Below are 20,700 nucleotides of genomic sequence, written 5' to 3'. Positions count from 1 at the left end.
GATATTGTTGCAAATGTTGCATGGTGTTCATCTTACATTCCTTTTATGATCCTTTAACCAGAATAAACCATACTGATGAAGAGCCAACTCAAAAAGTCACCTTAGAAATGTACTGAATTTCCAAAGAAGCAACATTAATGATTTTCGGCATAGCACAAAGCGAATAAAACAGATTGCTAATACAGATTGACATTTAATCCTTCCATGGCTCAATTCTTCATTTAGTTAAAGTAGTTCTAGAAAAAAATATTTTATAAGAAATATTACTTCTTATATTATGTACTATTTATAAAACAGATTTATAAGACCAAATTGTGATACCTCTAGACAGACTATCTGAATCAACAGTGATCTCATCACACCTAATCAAAGAGACATCATGTTTATTTAATTATTCTATTGTTCCTTCCCTTAATTTGTAAATAAGACTATCAAGCAACAGATAGTGAATTATAAACGAGCAGTATTATGAACAAGCAATATAGCTCAAAACAAACAACGAACTCTGAGACAATGATACACCACCAGAATTAGGCTAGAGAAGCTGGTTGTTATTTTCAGGTATCCAGAAGGCTGCAAAAGCAGAAAAGCAAGCAATCTTGTTCTCTACAGTTTCTAGCCTTCTCCTGTGAAGCATAAGATAACATGCGGTGTGCTGTACATGGGGCTAACCTTGAAATGTATTCTGAAGCTTCAGCTGGTGCAAAATGAGGCTGCACAAACTGTATTAGGATGCCTAGAGAAGGGCACATGTGACATCTCTACTCCATGAATGCCATTGTGCCAGTTTGCTTCTGAATCCAATTCAAGGTGTTGGTTGTAGCCAATAAAGCTCTACATGGCATGGAGCCAAGCTAACTACAGAACCAGCTTCTCCTCATTACATTAGCCTGTCACATCTGGTCAGGCAGGGAAGTATGTTGCAGATCTTTTCAATTAAACAACTCCAACTTTTCTGACATCCTTTTCTGCCATTGCCCCTGTCCTGTAGAATATTCTCTCTCTGGAGGAGAGGCAGATGCCCCCACTGTCCTGACCTTCTAAGGAGGAGTTAAAACAAAGCTCTGAAGCCTCATGTAAGGAGCCCAAAAGGAATAAAGCTATGGGACTAGTTGGTGCCCTGAAAACTCCTCCTTCACCTTTTTCACAGGGTTTAATTATTATTCTTATCTCCTTCCAAAATTTTAATTCTAACATTCTAACATTTATATACTGTTTTCGTATTTCAATATTTAATTGTACACTGCCCAGTCTTGATGAGTGATTCAAAAATGTTAAAAACAAACAAGCACCCAGAAAAAAATTAGGAATCCAATCTGGGTTGGTCACCAGGACCAGAGGTTTTGTCTTCTGAGCTTTCAGACTTGTCCTGGAACCCATATTCAGGGAACTTCTTTCTAGCAGAAGTTCACTTTCATTTGTGAAATAAAATTTAAGTATCAGCTAAGAATTTCCTCTGTGTGACAAGTGGATGTCAGGGAACAAAGTGTTAGCTTGGCCTTTTCTCTGAACTTTAAGTTTCTAGCATGACCATTCAGGCTCAAACAGATACATTACACATTTAACAAATCAAGTAGGTCTAGTCAACACAAGTCTTAATTCAATAAAGTAGAGCAGTTTTACTTGACCTTCATTTAAAATCTCTCTTTTAAATAAAGAGTTAAATAAAGTAGAGAGTTTTACTTGACCTTCATTTAAAATCTCTCTTGGTTAGATTACTTATTTCTGCTGATGTGCTTAATCCCATATGAAAAATTTTCAGTAACTTGCTTATTAAATCTGGCAATCACCCATATTATTAAACCAGTGATTATATCACTAGTTTAAAAGACATAGCTATTATGAAACAATATGGCATGAGAGGATGTGGGCATTGGGAGCTGAATCACAGTACAGTTCCAATTTATTTCTCTATAGACATTAACAAATTCCACAGATCACTCCTATAATATCTTATTGCCTTAAACTTTTTTCTTCAGTTGATTTGGTCAACTGCAGAAATTTGTTATCATGTTTGATATTAACATTTCAAAAGTACAAGTCTCACTAAATGAAGAGTCAATTATCCTAAAGGAGTTTTGGAAACTCTGTCTCCAACTGTAACAACAGAGTGCTATAATGCCCCCAACCCTTTCTGGCTCTGTGGACTGGCAGTGATGGCAGCGGGGGATGTTTTTGGGTGCATGGCTACTGCTTACACAAATGGAGCTTCGCTTGCGTGCTCACCTGCCGCTTGTGCAGCCTGGTTCCCAACAGGTTGCAGCCTGGTACTGGGACATGGACCGGGAATTGGGGACCTCTGCTATAATGAATTGTTTTACAATAATGGTATCATGACATTATACAAAACATACCCAGAAAAGAAGGAAAATAATAGAAATCTATAATCTATCTGAAAGTGAACAAAACAAAACAAAACAAATACAAAAATAAACCCGAGCTGTGGTTTCAAAAAAGTTATCTAGGCATGAAAGCATTCTTCCTGCTTATACATTTCTGCTGAAATTTATGTGAAGTTAGTGTGATATTGTAGTTTTGCAGTCAGGCACTTATTGTACAGCTGTCATAAGTAAGCTCTGAGTTCTGTGGTGTGGAGGCAAGATTTATATAAGTAGGAAAAAAACCTGATCCTGTTCTGGACAGAGATTTAAACAACTAGAAAGATCAGATTTACTGATCAAATTGCCTATGTAACCTGCTAGGGAATCTTGAGTTCTAGCACCAAGAGACAGAGTGAATCAAGATTATGAGTAAGTGGGTTGCCCATAATCCCACAAAAACTCCAGTGTTGCAAACTGCAAAGCAGATATATGGGACCTGAACTGTACTTCAGCTTAGCCAACAGAGAAAGAGACAGAGGCAGAATGCAATAAACTACAGACTTGATTTACTGCTTTGAAAACAATCTGGCTTCTGCATATAACAGTTTATCCCTTCCTTTTTATAATCAAGAAGATGAGAAATGAATAATGCAATATTCTCTCAGAGAAAATGCTGATAGTGTCTTAAACAAGTCTGATGGATGCAGTGAAAAAGAGAAGTGGTGGAACTGAATTTATGCCCTGCTGCATCCAGTTTCCATCCCTACTTGTTCACCCAAACTGTGCAGATTTGATTACCAGATTTATGCTGAGGAGTGTCAATTAATAGTAAATAAGGATCCCTCTTGTTTTAGTTTACATTTTTTATCCTTCCAACTATAAATAAACCCTAATAAATTCAGTGGTTTCCATGCCTTAATATGTATGCAATGTAGTTTTAGACATATAAACTGGAATGATGGCATATGGCTATAATTCCTAGCATGTATTTTTATATCTTGTATTGGGAGACAACCCCACAGCACTGTGTGATTCTTAATCTAATTTTAATATTAATGTTTTTGTTTACTTGCTTAGAAAATATCTGATTTCAAACTTTCATCTGACTTTAAAGAAACTAGACAGTAGACAAATATTTAGCAGAACTATTTAATTCAGGGATGTCAAACTGGATTTCTTTGAGGGCCAGATCAGCATTGTAGTTGTCCTCTGAGAGCTGGCGGGGGGGGGGAGAAGGGACAGATGCCTCCTGCAACATCCTGCCAGCCAAAACAGGGGGCAGGAGGCCACATGTCCCCCCGGTGCCCCATTTTTGCTAGCAGAGGCACAGTCCTTTGCTATTTCTAGGCCGTCCCCACGGGCCAGATCTAAGCAACCTGCAGGCTGTATCTAGCTCAGGGGCCTTGAGTTTGACATCCCTAATTTAATTGATTAAAATCATATGAATCAGTCGACTTACAACCATTCATTTAGTGACCATTCAAAGTTACAATGCCACTGAAAAAAGTGACTTTAACCATTTTCACACTTACGACCAGCATCCCCATGGTCATATACTCAAAATTCGGGCACTTGGCAACTGGCATGTATTTATGACATATGCAATGTCCCGAGGTCATATGATTACCTTTTACAACCTTCTGATAAGCAAAGTCAATGGGGAAGCCAGATTCATTTAACCTGTGTTACTAACTGAAGAGCTACAATGATTCACTTACTGAGTGGCAAGAAAGGTCATAAAATGGAGCAAACTCACTTAACAACTGTCTTGCTTAGCAACAGAGATTTGGGGCTCAATTGTACCTGTATATCTTGATGTCTTTCCATAAACTATAGCTTTCTTTTCAAATTGTAGGAGATAACCAGGATGAGTACAAGGAAGAGGTCAAACACCTTTGAAATTTTAACTTTAAAAGTTTTTAAACATTGTCTGATTGTCTTAATAAGTTCACATAATTAATGTAAAAATAATTGTCTTTAAAGTAAGTAAAACTTCCACTGACTCATCATTTATATGTTAACATAAGAAAAAGTAGACCTCCACAAAAGTTGTCTATTTAAATGAAGTTCATTGCAGTTCAAGGGAATGTCCTGACTTCTAAACAAAAGTAATGACTATAATGAAGATGAGAAAATTCCTGCTTCTAAAAATTGGGAAATTTAAGTAATCAAAGAAGAAACAATGAAAATAGAAAAATATTACAATAAACGATATATGACATTCATCAGATTGAAATCTATAACCAGAGAAATTAATCTGGTCTATCCCATGTATACCTAAAAACATTATTTAAAAAACAGCATGTTTTGACTGGGCCTAATGTCACAGAAACCTTTTTACTAAACAGATAGTCCTTTATTTAACTACCACAATTGGGATTGCTAAGCAATGCGTTGTTAAATGAGTCTCACCCAATTTCACAACCTCTTTTGTCATCGTTTATAAGAGAAACTGGTTTCCCCTATTTTGTTTATTGGAAGCCCCCTGGAAAGGTTGCAAGTGGTGTTCATGTGATCTCATGACATTTGCAACCATTGTAAATACATGCTGGTTGCCCAAATTTTGTTCACATGGCTGCGGAACACTGCATCTGTCATAAGTGCAAGGACTGATCATAAAGCATTTTTTTTCAGTGCTGTTGTATCTTCAAAAAGTTGTTAAATGAATGATGATAAATTGATGAGTACCTTGTTCTGATATTTAGCTAATCCAGTTATACATGCTAGAGGTGGCCATTCTTGTATTCATTGCTTTATTTCCGCTTAGGTTTCAGAGATGGCCAAAATGCATGCTGCAAAGCAATCCATTAATGCAATCATAGAATTTTAACCAAATCTCAAGTTCTGGCCAATCCAAAGCTACATTTCTCAAAAAAAAACTCGTTGTGGAAAATTGAAGGATAAGAAATAAGATTCTTCCCATTAGGAGGACGAAATGAGTAGTAATAATGGTAACTCCCAGCAAAATACAAGTATATCTTTCAAAGCAAATTAACAAAAATAACAGCTAAATAAACTTTGGTCCAGAGATAAAAGGTAGCACAATTTAACGATATATAAAAATAATATTGTGGTAGAAAAAGCAAAGAGTTATTATGCACATACTTATCTCCTACAATCCCCAGGTTGATTGTCGGATATCCATGCTCTTGAATTGTTGCTAAAAGAGTTGAACGATTACTATCTCTAATCTTTCCTGGTAACAAGTCATCTTCAGGATTCAATAGCTATAAAAAATAGTAATAGTATTATGTGGGAATGGATAAAATAACTGATTAGGAATAGATTATAAATTAATTGAACCGTGAAACCACCTTTCTTACATACAATAATCTTAAAACTATGAACAGTGAACATTTATAATATCTGTGTGCATCACTACTGTGAAAAGACAATTTCTTGAAGGTTTGTAAGTGTAAATTCAAGCACGTTCCCAGATATTAAAAGAAGTTGCTAAGATCTTCTTTGAAGTTGTTGAGAAGGAGAAATAGGTAGATGAAATTTTATTAGCAACATTTTACATGATTGGAATGCATATAGGCTTGCATGATGCTTTCCCAAATTAAAAATGTCCCTCTTATCTCAATTATTCTTCTGCTCCTTCTCTTTCAGATCCTCATCATCTATTCTTCCTTTAATGTCCTACTGGGATTTTATCTTTGAAAGTATGCACATAGCTTCAGTGATGATGTTACCTAATTTGGGTAATGAAACATCTGCAAGCAAACAACCAAGCTCAGAGAGCACCAAGGACCCCTGATTTCAACCCTGAACTACAAATATATAATCTATAGGTATGTTTATCAGTCACATTATTTTGCTGATGGAAAGTCATTTTGTATCTTTCTACACATTGTAGGCCCACAAAGCTGTCTGGTGTGGGTTAAAGGACCTTTTGGAACAGATTTGTAAAGGGTGTGATGGAGAGAAAATTCTACCACAGGGCATAAAATCCATTTATGCAACATTAAATAAAAGTCATTCAGATTTTGTACTGCTTAACTGTTCGATTGACTGAATTCCATCTCTGGCCAGTATCACTTCAATTTCTGTTTCTCACTTCATAATCCACACAAATTTTGGTTTTTTTAACTTTTGAGATTCATACAGTGATACATAAAAATTTGTAATCCTTTTTGAATTTTCAATATTTCAGCATAAATATTACCTAAACTTTAATTTGTCTTCCATAGAAGTTCTACAACTAGATTAAAAAACCCAATTAAATAAATGTATAAAAACACTGTACTTGTTCATTTATTTATGGATGAAAATGATCCAAACCTAATATTTGTGTGGGACAAAAATATGTGAACTTTTGCTTTCTGTAACTGTTTTCCCCTCCCCTTTCCTTGGGCACCAGTAATTGCAACAAAATGTTTCCTCCAACTGTTGATCAGTCTTGTACATGGGCTTGGAGGAATTTTAGCCCATTCCTACTTTCACAATAATTCAACTTGGGGATGTTGGTGGCATTCCTTTCATGATGTGGTCACTTCAGGCAGTTCCACAACTTTTCCAGAGGTTTAAGGTCAAGACTTTAACTTGGCCATTCCAAAACATTAACTTTCTTCTGCTTTAGCAATTCATTAGTCATATTACTTGTGAATTTTGGGTCTTTGTCCTGATGCATGATTCACTTTTTCTTGAGCTTCGGTGCACAGACAGATGTCCTGATATTTTCCTGTAGAGTTGCTAACATGATTTAGAATTCATAGTTCCATTAGTGGAGGTAAGCTATCCTAGTCCATAGGCAAATGGCAATATTGCTACCATTACGTTTTACAAATTCTTTGGAACTAATTTTTTAACCTGTTCCAGCCTGATGAGCATCAATCCCTTTTATTATTGGAGTTCCTCCGAAATCTCATTTATTCAAGCACGACATACTTCCACATACCTGTATTATAAAGATAAGACTTTGATAGTGAATATCCAGAATTCTGTTCTTTAAATAAGGCAGGATACTCAACCGAACACCTAAGAATCATTCCACTGATGGAAAAAATTAATTTTTACTTCCTCTTCAAATGAACGGGTAACCTACTTTAACATTCACATCATTTTTGTATCTTTAGATCATTTTCCTCCCTAAATAAACTAAAAGTAAAGTATTTTTGACTCATTTCTTGGGTTCTCTTTATCTAGTTCTAAGACTTGTAAGGAAAACAGATTAATTTTAGGTCATATTTATGCTGGAATATTGAAAATTCAAAAGGGTTCACAAACTTTAAACTCCACTATACATACTGTATAATGTAAATATACTTTCTACTGTTCTTTATGAAACCAGATATTTCAAAGCACTATATTAAATCTTTAAAATGTCTATTTTACCAATAGAGGCTGCAAAATCTATAATCAAAGAGATTTTAAAACTATAATCAAAACAGAATTATAGTACCATTCTTTATGAAGATTTCTACCATGCTTTTTTGACAATTTATAAATGTTACATATTTTCTTACTTCATTCCCTGTAGACATTACAGCAACTACCGGAAACTTGTTAACTTCAACTTCGGTTACTCCAACAGTTGCTAGTAGACCTATTTCTGATGGGCCCATATGGGTTCCCTTGGCCAGTACACATTCACCTCTTTTAATGTCGTGTCCTATAGGCCTGAATATGTCCCCAAAACAATAAGAGAGGAATTGTTACTAACAAAAAGAACACCTCCTTTATAACATTTCAAAAGGTATTAATATTATAGGTATTGAATAGTTATTTTTCATTTTAAAATGTAAAGATAAATAATTCATTAACCTGATATCTTGACCCGGTCGAGCCTGCACCAAAATGCGTACCTCAAGTTCTTCAGTGCCCTGTATTTATGGAAATAAGAGAGATTTCAGCTTACATCACAGTAAGGTATCAACACAGCAGATTTGTTCATGTGGGCTAGAAGTTTAAATCTGTTAAAGGCAATGACTAGCTTTCCATAAAACAATAAACCATAATATGGTTAAGTTCTTTCTGGCTTAAAGTGTTATACTGAGTCCATTATGATATATTTATCAAATACTGATTAAAATCCCAACTCAGTGTTATTTGTGAATCAATATTAGCATCCAATTACAACCCTGAATATATTATTCTGGAGAAGAATGACATCAATATAGATAGATAGATAGATAGATAGATAGATAGATAGATAGATAGATAGGGAGGGAGGGAGGGAGGGAGGGAGGGCTATTCAACAACTTTAAATTAAATTAATAAGTACATTAATCTTAATACATTTCTCTATTTCTCTATTTATAAATCTCATAGTAAAGATAGTTTACAGGAGTTAAAAGTACAAGAGTATTTCTCAAACTTGTTTAATAGACTTTATATTGTACTTTTTCTGTATACCTATCAAGCATAAGAAGAAGACTGTAAATTTCATTTCTAATATTTCTCTGAATGCATCCATCAATCTTTTCATTCCTCCTTCAAACCAATCAAGGCACCACCAAAATAGATTCTATATTCAATGGAGTCTTCTAGGCAGATGTACATTTTTTGTGGGAACAAAATATTCCAAATGTGATCCAATGTTCCAAATTTGAAATAAAGCACATGTGATTTGAGAGTTTTATTTCATGCTCTTTTGTTCAATGCTCAGAAGAAAATGTAACCAGCATGAACAGCATTATTTGGGCATTGTGATTGGACTTTTCTGATGCTTGAACTTTTCTTTATTTTCTAGTTTTCTGTTGTACTATTATATTTATTCTGTTAATGCTTTATACTGATTGGGATACGGTAGGAACAATTAGCAGGCGCCCAGTTCAGAGCTGAAGAGCCATTGTTGACTCAGTTTTATTGCCTCATTCTGCCAGTTAAAAAACTTAGCTCCTATAGTGAAGTCAGAACTTATGTAGGGGTACATAGCTGATTGGTCTTCTGCTGCCATTTACAGAAAAGTTGCTCATAACAGAAAGTAAGTAAATAAAACTAACACTAGGTAGCTAAATGTAAAGGTGTCTGGCTATATTTAATACAGTTACACATACATAGTGCTAATGCTGCTGATTATAAATATATAAAGACAAAGTAATATGTTGATGTTTTGGCTTGAGTTTTGATGGGTATGCACTTAGTGTTCTGTTGCTATTAGAATTCAGGGTGCGTCTAAATGCAAATTTTGATTATTTGTAGAACTTGAGCAGTACAGGGATTATTTTACTATTGGAATGTAATTATTTCATATAAAGGTAAAAGAGCAACTTATTTTTTTTGCAGCCACAAAACACAAGCAGCCAAATAAGACTAGCAAAGAGCAATAAAGTAATTGCTGTTCACTGGGCCTATGTCTATAAACAGGATGACTATAAGGACACAATTCTAGTATTTGGGTTTGCCTGCTAAATAGATAGGGTGAAGTCCATAATAAGTGCTAATTACCACTGAATTCACAAAAACTCCCAAGATTATTTTTAGTTTATTAAGAAATCATTAAAAATCCCTTTCCTTTAATGCTTTAGCTTCTGTCTAAGACCAATTCCAATGTAGGGAAGTAGCACTTGTTTCTGAATTCCCGTTGTTTTCTATGGCTGGAATTTAACCCATTTTAAGATTTGTTCCATTAAAATACAGCCAACTGAAAATGCTTTGAGGGAAGTGGGATTTTTTCCTCCTTTATCTCAAAAATTAACTTTGTGCATATTTATTAATTAATGATTATTTATATAAGGTTTCTTCTCATATGTATGCAACTCCTTCTCATATATGGTCTACAGCTGGGGTGTCAAACTGGATTTTTTCAAGGGCCAGATCATTGTAGTTCTCTGCGGGCCAGCCAGGGGAGAGACAGGATGGACGCCTCCTGCAGCACCCTGCTGGCCAAAACGGGGTGTGGGGGCATGCATGTAGCCCCCCTGTGCCCCATTTTGGCTGGCAGAGTGCTGCAGGAAGCTGTCCAGGCTGAAAACATTTTGGCTACCAGAGACACAGCAGGCTGGTCCTTTGCTATTTCCAGGCCAGCCCTGCAGGCCAGATTTAAGCACTCTGCAGGCTAGATTTAAGCACCCCGAGGGCTGCATCCGGGCCGCATGTTGAGTTTGACACCCCTGGTCTACAGTCTCTAGTCTCTGCTGACACTGTTCCTTGTTTCAAATGTATGAATGCAAGTTTGTATCTATGTCATGGGGTTACAGACTGATGGATGATTTCTTGGAGCTGCCCTGCTGCAGATATAGCAAGAAAGAATGTTTTGGTATCACTCACATCATCAGATTCCCTGATAAGTTCTGTGTCTTCCACTTGCACCACAGCATCAGCACCACAGGGTATTGGAGCACCAGTTGTAACTCGCATTACTTGACCAGGCATTACAGTTTGAGTTGGCTAAAAAAAATACCAAAAAATGTCAATTTATTTTTAAAATGTTAGAATCATAAAATATATGAAACATATTTTAACATTTTGGATTAGTGATATTTTCTTCATTAGTTTAATAGGACAACAACAAAAACTATAATAAAATTGCATACACTTTGCAATTTAATTCAGGATGATAATGAATAAATAAATATAGTACCCTGAATTATGAGACTATAAGTGTCAGGGTTCCAAGTAACACCCCCAACGAAAAAAGACTCCGAGGCTTGAAGTTCCTCAAAGTTCCATTTTATTAGAGATGTTATATTGGCACATCTGGAAAAACCCAAATCTGAAAGTTTCCAGGTTTTCCCCACCCAAATGAAAGTCCAAGTCCCTGCCCAGCACCCACAAATTCATCACATGGTCCAATCAAAGCACCATCCCAATTGGAGATGCCTCCCAGCCGCACCCCTTCAGGTGCAGGACAAGATGTCCTTGACGCTCTGAGAAAGGAATGGAATCCCCCCTCCCAGTTTCCCACAGCAGTAAACGTGGCAGGCCTGCAGATCCAATGCAAAAGATGGCTTCCAGGCCTGACAATAAAGTTGTAACAAGGGACTTTTTTGAAGGAGGAACTGAGAGAAGAAGTTTCTTTTGAGTCCAGCACTTTATTTATTTTATTTCACAACAGTTCTAGTTTCTTGGTCTCAGACTCAATTCCCTGTGAATGGATCTTCAGTGGCCCTGTCCTCTGGTTGCTGCTACTAACGGCCAGGTCAGTGTGTAATAGCTCTCCCCCTATCTATAATTTGATTGCGGATGAGATGCCAACATGTCATTATTAGCAAGATCTGGATGTGATCTGTCCTTTTTGAATCCTGCCAGATAGGTACCTGATGGTGAGAGCCTGTTCATTAAGTTCACCTCTAAGGCTCCGTTGGGAATTGTTGCTGTTGCACCAACCTCCTTGCTGCATAGCAACTTCGCTGTCTGAATTCCATTTCTGGGTTGGCAGTGGAGTTTTGGAGAAACGTCATGGTTCTAGGACTTTAATCTACCTTCCCTAGCAATGGGCTCTGAGGTGCTTGGGAGTTCATGGGTTCCTTGACAGCCATGGGTCTATCCCAGATCATCCAGAGTCTGACTCGAGACCGTGATCACACTTTAGATTTGGTCTTCCTATTGGAGCAGTGGCAATGTGATCTGACATTGGGGATCCTCTCAGTGTTTCCTTTGCCTTGATTTCTTTTTTTTTCTTTTTTTAAAGTTTTTTTTTATTTTTATAAACAAACATACAATACATAATCAATCAATCAGTGTATCATCTGAGTACATCTTTTGTGTCTTCTCCCTATTCCTCAATTATTTCACATATCTTAATATTTATCATTTCATTTATTATGCCATTTCTCCCACCTTTCTTTACACTATTACTCTCTCTATATCTCTTCTCCAACCAATAATAAAATTGCCCCCATATCTTAAAATATTCCGATTCCTCTTTTTCTTTAAGTGACAAATCAATCCTTTGCCTTGATTTCTATGGGATTCTCTAATACTACTATCCACTGGAAGAGAGGAGGACCCATTAGATTGATTTGCGTAGCAACAATTTAAACTTGTTGGATGAGGCTCCTTATTTTGTTGTGTGATTTTATAATTGCTTTGTATTATTTAATTGCTTCATTTCTTTAACTTTTGGAATTAGTGTCAATGACTGTAATAAACATGGTAATTGTCTTTTTATTTCATGTACATAGGAACTTAGTTATAGGCAAATGATAAATAACTTTTCTATTACTACTATTACTAGATTTTATATACATGGAGAAACTATCACCATATTAAAATATGTAATTATAGAAATACAATAATTCATATAACCTTTGTGTTATTTATAACAGTCATTAGAATGGTTTCATGTTATTTTATGAGATTATTCTAGTTCATAATGAACAAAAAATAGAAAAGGGAAGCAAAATACATTGTACCTACTTGCTCACCAGCTTGGGATTCCCCAATGATGAAACGATCCCCTGGTCCATCAGCAGCTGAAAGTTAATATAGGATCATGATAATTACAGTTATCAATAAAATAAGCATTATCAGGGTCTTTATTTTTGCTAAGGCTATTTCTGACCTAATAATTCCTTCTCCCACATATATTTTTGCATAACAATTTTGATTTGACCACTTTCCTAATATACAACGTAACTGTACAAGTTACTATGTAAAATACATTATACATTCTGCCTTATGTAAACACCTTAGTGTCACACCCTACTAACATTTCTTACAGAAATATTCCTTGGGCTTACTTTTTGGGAGCAAAATTGCAATTTTTACTTATGGCAAAAGGCAATGAATTATTTTATTGTGCCATTTATGTTGAAAAAAATAATGTATATGTAAAAATCTTGTTAGAATATTATCATTTATGCCATATTCTTATTGATATGTCCAGCCAATAAATTAGGAATGATCTGGGGTGAGGCTGCCATGGAACGGAGCATATGCTGAAAATTTGATTCTTGCTCATTCCTCCTCATACAGTACCTGGACCAGGGGTGAAAAGTAACATACTTTTCTCTGAATTAAATTATCCTGAAATCTTAAAAAAAAACAACTAAAGGCCATATTACTACAATAATAGTTAAAATCCTTTAATGGGATGGATGGATATTTTCTTTTATAGCACTGACCTTTTTTAAAAAATAACTTTATTATAAATAAAAAACATATACATAAGCAAACTAACTGATTTGTAATATCACTTCCAATTTATATTGTGTAATGATAAATGAACCTTACTTTTAAATACAGTATATACCCTGTAAGTATGAATGAATTTCATTAAGATAAGGACTAAAATGCTGTTGAGGCCTATTGGGCCTGCTTTTCCAGGCAACATACAGAAACCAGCAGTCTGCTGTGATACTGAACTGGAGAAAAGCATCCTGTCATATTCAAAACCGTTAACATTCACCTCTGACAGCGTAGCCATCTTTTACTGAAGCTGGAAAAGGTGGAAGGTTGTCTTTTGCATAAACATCTTGGGCAAGGACTCTGCCCATTCCATCTAATACATAAACACAGGTAAAAAAAGAGCGCATACATGAAATTCTGATAGCAAAAACTTTATTTTCAAAAAAACTCTTTCAAGTTTTATCAAAATTTATAAGGGAGCATCTAGAAAATTCTTCCAAAGTTTGCCAGCCAGATTAAGGGAGATGCACGGAACTAAATGCAGAGTCCTAAAAATAACTTTAATATAAAAGAGTTCTGACTTCTCTACTTAAGTGTGCCCATATTTCTTTCAAGTATTCAAATTTTGAATACTTCCCTTTTTAATTTTATCCTCAATAATCTGTGAAGAGGCATGGAGACATGCCACAATTTTTTTTAAAAATTAAAATATTGAAAAACCCATTCAGAAAGAAGAATGTTGGCTATTGTAGCTAGACTAAGAGTAGAACAGTAATATAATGATGTAGATTTTTCGGAATGATGATGTATTTGCAAAATGTTTTGATCTCAAAAAATCCTGATCTTGAGTCAGTTATTTCATAAGTTCGAGACCAAAATGTAACATGCATCCTGAGAACTACCATTCTGCTGGAAGGTTCTGTCTACTTCCCTCCTGGAAGGCTTGGGCCTTCTCCCCGCACAACTATGCAGGCCTACTTTCCTTCCCTGTTTGTGCAACTACTGAGAAATGCGCTCAACCTAAGTGAAGTGCAGCTACTGGACAAAGCTAGTAAATGTCATGTTTCTGAAGGCAGAAAGACCCTTACAAAATTGTCTTGAGAAGTTTCTGAGGCTCTTTCTAGCTTTTGAAAACATTGTAAAGGCTGGTGCTCATCTTGCAATGTTCTAAGGTTCTTTCTACCTTTCAAACTTTGCAAGCACCAGTGGTAGGTTGGGGAACAAATGCCAGTGGTGGGGCAGGAGATGAAGACCAGCTGTGAAGTGCTTCAGTAGTGAATTGGAGAGAAGACCCAGATCTTCTAGGAGTGGTTGGAAGAGGGGAAAGCCCAAATGTTCCCGGAGAATGGTGGGGTGGGGAGAAGGCCTAATTCTTCTGGACGTGGTGTAGAGGGGAAAAAAATCTGTGAACCAGTGTATCCCCCAGGATCTGCCCAAGTCCTGGACAACCTGTATGGTCACTTAACAATCTGCACAGTTGCTTAATGACCAGAATAGGGGTGCTAGTGTTCACCAGGAATCTAATGTTTCTGTTGAAAGTCTTGAGGAAGCATATGTGCCAATGTCACCATTGCCTCTGCAGGCCTTCAAGGTCATGGAAAGTTCCTCAGGAAACTCCCAAAGTCCCTGAGATGATATTCGATGTCTTCAAAGGAACCCCAAGGGTGGTGGATGGCTATTTCTGTATTTCTTTATCTTATTTAGAGTGTGCCAGCTTGTTTGGGTGGAGTGTCCCAGTGCTTCTGGGTGGAGAAGTGGACAATGTAGCAGACATATGAGTGTCAAAGTGTGTTTGGTGTTCTCCCTTACTAAGGGAGGCCCATCTTTATTTAGCTGAATAAACGAGTAAAGGTTATCACGGTAAATACCTGAACTCTGTCTTTCTTTATACCAAATCACACCTGAAACCAGCAAAACACTGGTACTGTGATTATTGAGTGAGGCACTCATATGGGCATCTCGCATAACAATTGCAATGACGTATGACCCAAATTGTGATCTCAGTTGTGGTTGTAAATTAAGGACTACTTGTGCAGCCTTTCAAAATTGTTTGCTTACATTGATTTAGGCTGCTTTCTTGAGTTTAGGGGATATGTGAGTCAGGGGTGGGTTCTACTAACCTTTACTATCGGTTCGCAACAGGGCTGCGCACGCGCGCTCGCTTCGCTCACGCTCTTCTGCACATGCACAGAAGTATTTTCATGATGTCAGGGTCAGTGGGTGGGGCCGCCTGCCAGTTTTACTACCAGTTCTATAGAACCAGTGCGAACCAAGCCACCACTGGTGTGAGTGGCATACAGTATCTGGTATATAGTTATAATGTTATGTAAAGTTATGTATGCAGTATCTGTACTGATAATCTGTATGTGTACAGTATTATTTCATTTTTTGGTAAATATTATTACATAGATTGTTGGGAAGCGATTTCCTATAACAAAATCATGGATGCCAAATAAATGTACAACTTACTCTCTTTTTTACTTGACATGCAGCAGAGAAAGAAACTGATGGTAAGTATGATTAATAACTATGTTTGTCATTGTGATTCTTCTTCAATCTGGATTTTTTTTCCTGTGAAAATACTATTACCACATACTTCTGCTAACAAAAGCAAATGTTTTAGCTAAAACTTTACCAAGCAGCAACTAGATAATACCGTGTTTTCCCCAAAATACGACCTACTCCAAAAGTAAGCCCTCCTCTGATTTTTTTGGAGTGGGCCTAATATAAGCCCTACCCCAAAAAATAAGCTCTAGTGAAGTAAATGGGCATGGGCAGCCCAGGAGGCAGCCCTTCCCTTCCCCGGTCACCTTGGCCCCTTAACCGTGGCCCGCAGATCAGCTGAGAGAGAGAGAGAGAGAGAAACGATGGAGGGGAGTAACAAGAATTGCAGGCAATGCTGTTTGAAAGGGTTTCCTCTCTGCTGTTTCTCCCTCTCTCTCTCTCTCTCTCTCTCTCTCTCTCACACACACACACACACACACACACACACACACAGACATTTGATGAGAAATGGCGGAGGGCAACTGGGTAAGGGGACTGACCCTCCCCCTCCAGCTTGGTACCTGCTCAGAGCTGCGCCCTGAGGCCCGGCCTCCATGTGGGCAACTCCCACCTGGCCAATGTGACAAATGGGCTCCCTCGCAATGCCTCCTCTCCCACGTGAAGCAGCAGCTGTTGCGGGCTCCATCTGTGTGGCCATGAAGTGGGATTGGCATGGCCGGTTCTTGCCTGCAGAGTTGGCGGCCAGGCTCAGGTCAGAGCCACTGCTGGCTGAGATCAACAGGCCAGACTTGGTGAGCCAGAGGCACTGCGCAGCTGCAACCCAGGAGGAGAAGAGCATGCCAGAGCCCAAACACTGAGCCTCGCCAGCCTCGGAAATCAGGGAACTTGCAGGCATACTGGCCATGTAAAGGCCGCCCAAATCCATGAGTTGTTTGCAACTCAAGTGAGCTGAACAACCGTCTGCCCCAAACCAAGTGGTGGGGAGGCTTCAGGATGATTCTGGGGACTGCCTGGCTGAGGACAGCACCCTTCTAGTGCCCACCACCCTGGCAAAGGCGAAGCGGAACCAGGCAGGGGCTGCACGGGGCTCCTCCGATGACCTCCCCCCTCCTGGCATTGTGGAAGCCTCAGAGCAGTGCCAGGAAGCTGGGGGTATCCCAGGATTGCAACGCTGAAGACTTGGGATGGAGCCTTTTTTGCGATCGGCAGGAAAATGGGGAGGGGGATTTTCCTACCTCTCCTTTTCTCAGTCTGTGCTGAGCTTAAGAAAAGGAGGAGAGGCAGGAAAATCCCTCTCCCCATTTTCTGCTGAGCCTTCAGCGTATGGCAGGGGTGGAGACTTTTCGGCGATCGGCAGGAAAATGTGGAGGGGGATTTTCCTGCCTGTCCTCCTTTTCTCAAGTTCAGCACAGATTGAGAAAAGGAGGACAGGCAAGAAAATCCCCCTCCCCATTTTTCTGCCAATCACCAAAACGGCTCCATCCTGAGCCTTTAGCGTATCCCAGGATTGCAATACTGAAGGCTCGGCAAGAAAATGCTGTTTTGTGAAGACATGCAGGCTCAGCTCAGCAGAGCTGCCAACCCTTTTGGAGCTTGAACGGGCTCCCCAAAACAAAACCAGCTGTTTAGCAAAGAGATGCAGGCTCAACTCAGCTGTTTTGCAGAGGACTTCAGACCCCAAAAGGGGCAGCAGCTCTGCTGTTTAGAGAAGACATGCAGGCTTAGAGCAGCAGAGCTGACACCCCTTTCGGAGCCTGAACGCTCTTCGCAGGACAGCTGAGCTGAGCCTGCATGCCTTCGCTAAACATCTGGTTTTGCTTTGCGGAGGTGTTTAGCAAAGACCTGCAGGCTCAGCTCAGCTATTTTGCAGAGGATATTCAGGCTCTGAAAGCGGCGCAGATCAGCTGTTTAGCAGAGGACATGGATGTGCTAAGCGAGAGGGGCAGCTTGCTGCCCCCACCCCTCCCAGTATGGAAAAAATGGGGGAAAATATAAGACCTCCCCAAAACTAAGACCTGGTGCCTTTTTTGGTGGTCCAAAAAATATAAGACCCGGTCTTATTTTCAGGGAAACATGGTATATGTAGCTCAGTTCTCATAATACAAATAAATTACTGCTGCTTCTGTTGTTCTTCAGGTTATAAAACATTCTTTGTTCCAGATTTTAGTTTTTATTTCCCTGAGCCATTTTTCTGCTAGAATGGAAATCTATAGTAAACTACATTTTTGCTATTAATTTATTAGATAAATTCCAGGCATTTTACAAGCCATTATCTCTTGGATTCAGTCTTTTATAAGTAGTAGAAAGATATCCAGCCCAAGAGAACTGTTGCTGTAAACTTCTAAAAAGTTATGCATAACTTAAAATATAAGAACTATGGCTATGCAAATTCTTTCAAATAGTTAATTTGCAATATATAAGATTATGTATGAAATACTTTTCTCCAAATCATTAAAGCAGTTATATCTTTTTCTAGATGCATGCAGCTGCTTTGTAAGCTACTCCTGGCTGTTTCAACAAAGAGGGCTGTGCCTGCAGATGGATATTGAGTAGACAAGCAGAAACAATTGACATTACAGCTGTGCAGGTCTAGAAAAAAACATGGCTTCTTTAATGTTTGAGAAAAAGGTACTTTGTATGCATTTTTGTGCATTGTGAAGCACACCTTTCCAAGTATTTGCTCAGTCCTAATAAAGATAACATAAATAAAACTTAAATAGTTCTCTCTTTATTCTTCTTCTGGATGCCAGAACTGATACTAAATACCTCGATAATTGATTATTTCTGTTCCAAGCACTGGAGTCATCTCCAGAACTGTAATGAAGGCTTTGTCCATAGATGTTAATGGAAATGGAGACATACGATGTCTTCTTGCTACTTTTGTAATGTCTACGGCACTGTGACCTGCAAAGGAGCATTAAAGTTATAATTAATTTTTAATAAATAACACAATTAATATCTTCCTGGAAAGACTGATAAATTATAGATACAGATAGTCCTCGATTTACAACTGCTTGAAATTATGATGGTATCAGAAAAAGTGACTTACTACTTGTACATGTACTTATGACTGTCACAATCCCTCTATGGTCACGTGATTGCTATTCAGGCCTTGGCAACTAGCTTCAATTTACACTGGTTGCAGTGTACTGAGGTCACCTGATCATGATATGTGACCTTTTTGCTGATTTCATTTACATCATTTTCCTCATCTAAATAATACTTTGTATCAAACCAATTTTTTTTTTTTATTAAAAAGTTTTAACAAGTATTACAGCAATTTTTCCCATCCCTCCTCCGCCCCTCCCCTTCAATCCCTCTCCCCCCCCCGGACTTCCCAGAGCAAAAACAGGGTATAGCATAACAAACATAAGCTAAAATAAGCTAACTTTCTTTAGTCTCCAAACTCCCTCTTGCTCTTTAACTCCCCTTTCAACTAACAAAACATAATTCAAAAAGAAAATATTGGTTTCATTCATAAGCTATTTGGAACTTTTTAGTCTGATATTTGTTTTGAATATAGTCAATCCATCTTCTCCATTCCGATATATATCTTTCGTTTGAATGGTCCTTCACATACACTGAAATTTTAGCCATCTCTGCTAAATTCACTACTTTTAGTGTCCATTCTTCAATAGTAGGCAAGTCTTCCTTCTTCCAATACTGCCGCCACCAAGAGTCTGGCTGCTGTTATTAAATTTAAAATCAACTTAGTCTCTATAACAGTACAATCTGTAATTATACCTAACAAAAAGAACTGTGGAGTAAATTTTATCTTCTTTTTGAGAATATTTTGGATAATCCACCATATTTTTATCCAAAATGCCTTAATTTTTTTACATGTCCACCATATATGATAATACGTGGCATCATCACATTCACATCTCCAACACTTAGGTTGCAAACTTGGATACATACAGGCTAGCTTTTTGGGATCTAAATGCCATCTATAAAACATTTTATAAAAATTTTCTCTTAGGTTTTGGGCTTGCGTAAACTTTACATTTCTAAGCCATATTTTTTCCCACGTTTCCATCATTATTGATATATAAATTTGAAGTAAAATAAAATAAATAAATAAAAATTATTGGTTCTTCAATATTTTGTGCCCACTTTATCATACAGTCCTTAACTAACTCCGTTTCTGAATCTATTTCTACCAATGCATTATACAACCTTTTTATATGCATTTGACTTTGATCTCATGCCCTTGTCACCTCCCGCCTGGACTATTGCAACGCTCTCTACATGGGGCTCCCCTTGAGGAGCACCCGGAGGCTCCAACTGGCGCAGAGTGCGGCCGCGCGGGTGGTTATGGGAGCGACATGGCGTTCCCATGTAACACGTCTCCTGCGCGAGCTGCACTGGCTCCCGGTGGTCTTCCAGGTGCGCTTCAAGGTTTTGGTTACCACCTTTAAAGCGCTCCATGGCTTAGGACCCGGGTACTTGCGGGACCGCCTACTACCACCAATAGCCTCCCACCGGCCGGTACGCTCCCATAGAGAGGGGCTCCTCCGGGTGCCGTCAGCCAAACAATGCCGACTGGCGGCCCCCAGGGGGAGAGCCTTCTCTGTGGGGGCACCTACTATCTGGAACGAGCTCCCCCCAGAGATACGGAGGATCCCGGATCTGCGCACCTTCCGCCGCGCCTTAAAGACCTTACTATTTCACCAGGCTGGCCTGGCCTAATTTTCCCCCTCTTTTATAAAAGATTTTTTAAAATTTTAAATATCTTTTAGTATTTATATATTCAATTTTAAATTGGTTTTAAAAGTTTGGGGTTTTAAATTTGTCGGGGCCAAAATTATTTAATTTGATTTTATTCTATTTTTTAAATTTTGTATTGTATGTGTTTTTA

At 38.1% G+C, this 20,700-nt stretch overlaps 1 protein-coding gene across 13 annotated transcripts in view; it reads right to left on the bottom strand.

The window, feature by feature from the left end:
- GPHN (gephyrin) overlaps positions 1-20,700 on the bottom strand; it is a 242,592-nt gene that overhangs the window by 14,607 nt on the left and 207,285 nt on the right. For all 13 annotated transcript variants that reach the window (XM_070937712.1, XM_070937721.1, XM_070937660.1 and 10 more), the window contains 7 exons: positions 18,609-18,746; positions 13,618-13,710; positions 12,627-12,682; positions 10,536-10,655; positions 8,088-8,146; positions 7,790-7,943; positions 5,427-5,548 (listed from right to left, as the gene is read on the bottom strand). In XM_070937712.1, coding sequence (XP_070793813.1) covers positions 5,427-5,548; positions 7,790-7,943; positions 8,088-8,146; positions 10,536-10,655; positions 12,627-12,682; positions 13,618-13,710; positions 18,609-18,746 — 742 coding nt within the window. The remainder of the gene's footprint in view (positions 1-5,426; positions 5,549-7,789; positions 7,944-8,087; positions 8,147-10,535; positions 10,656-12,626; positions 12,683-13,617; positions 13,711-18,608; positions 18,747-20,700) is intronic.

The sequence above is a fragment of the Pituophis catenifer genome, unplaced genomic scaffold (genome assembly GCF_029215685.1).
Source record: "Pituophis catenifer annectens isolate HBS135680 unplaced genomic scaffold, rPitCat1.0.hap2 SCAF_1, whole genome shotgun sequence".
NCBI classification, from domain to species: Eukaryota; Metazoa; Chordata; class Lepidosauria; order Squamata; family Colubridae; genus Pituophis; species Pituophis catenifer.
This window is presented reverse-complemented; position numbering and strand designations above follow the sequence as displayed.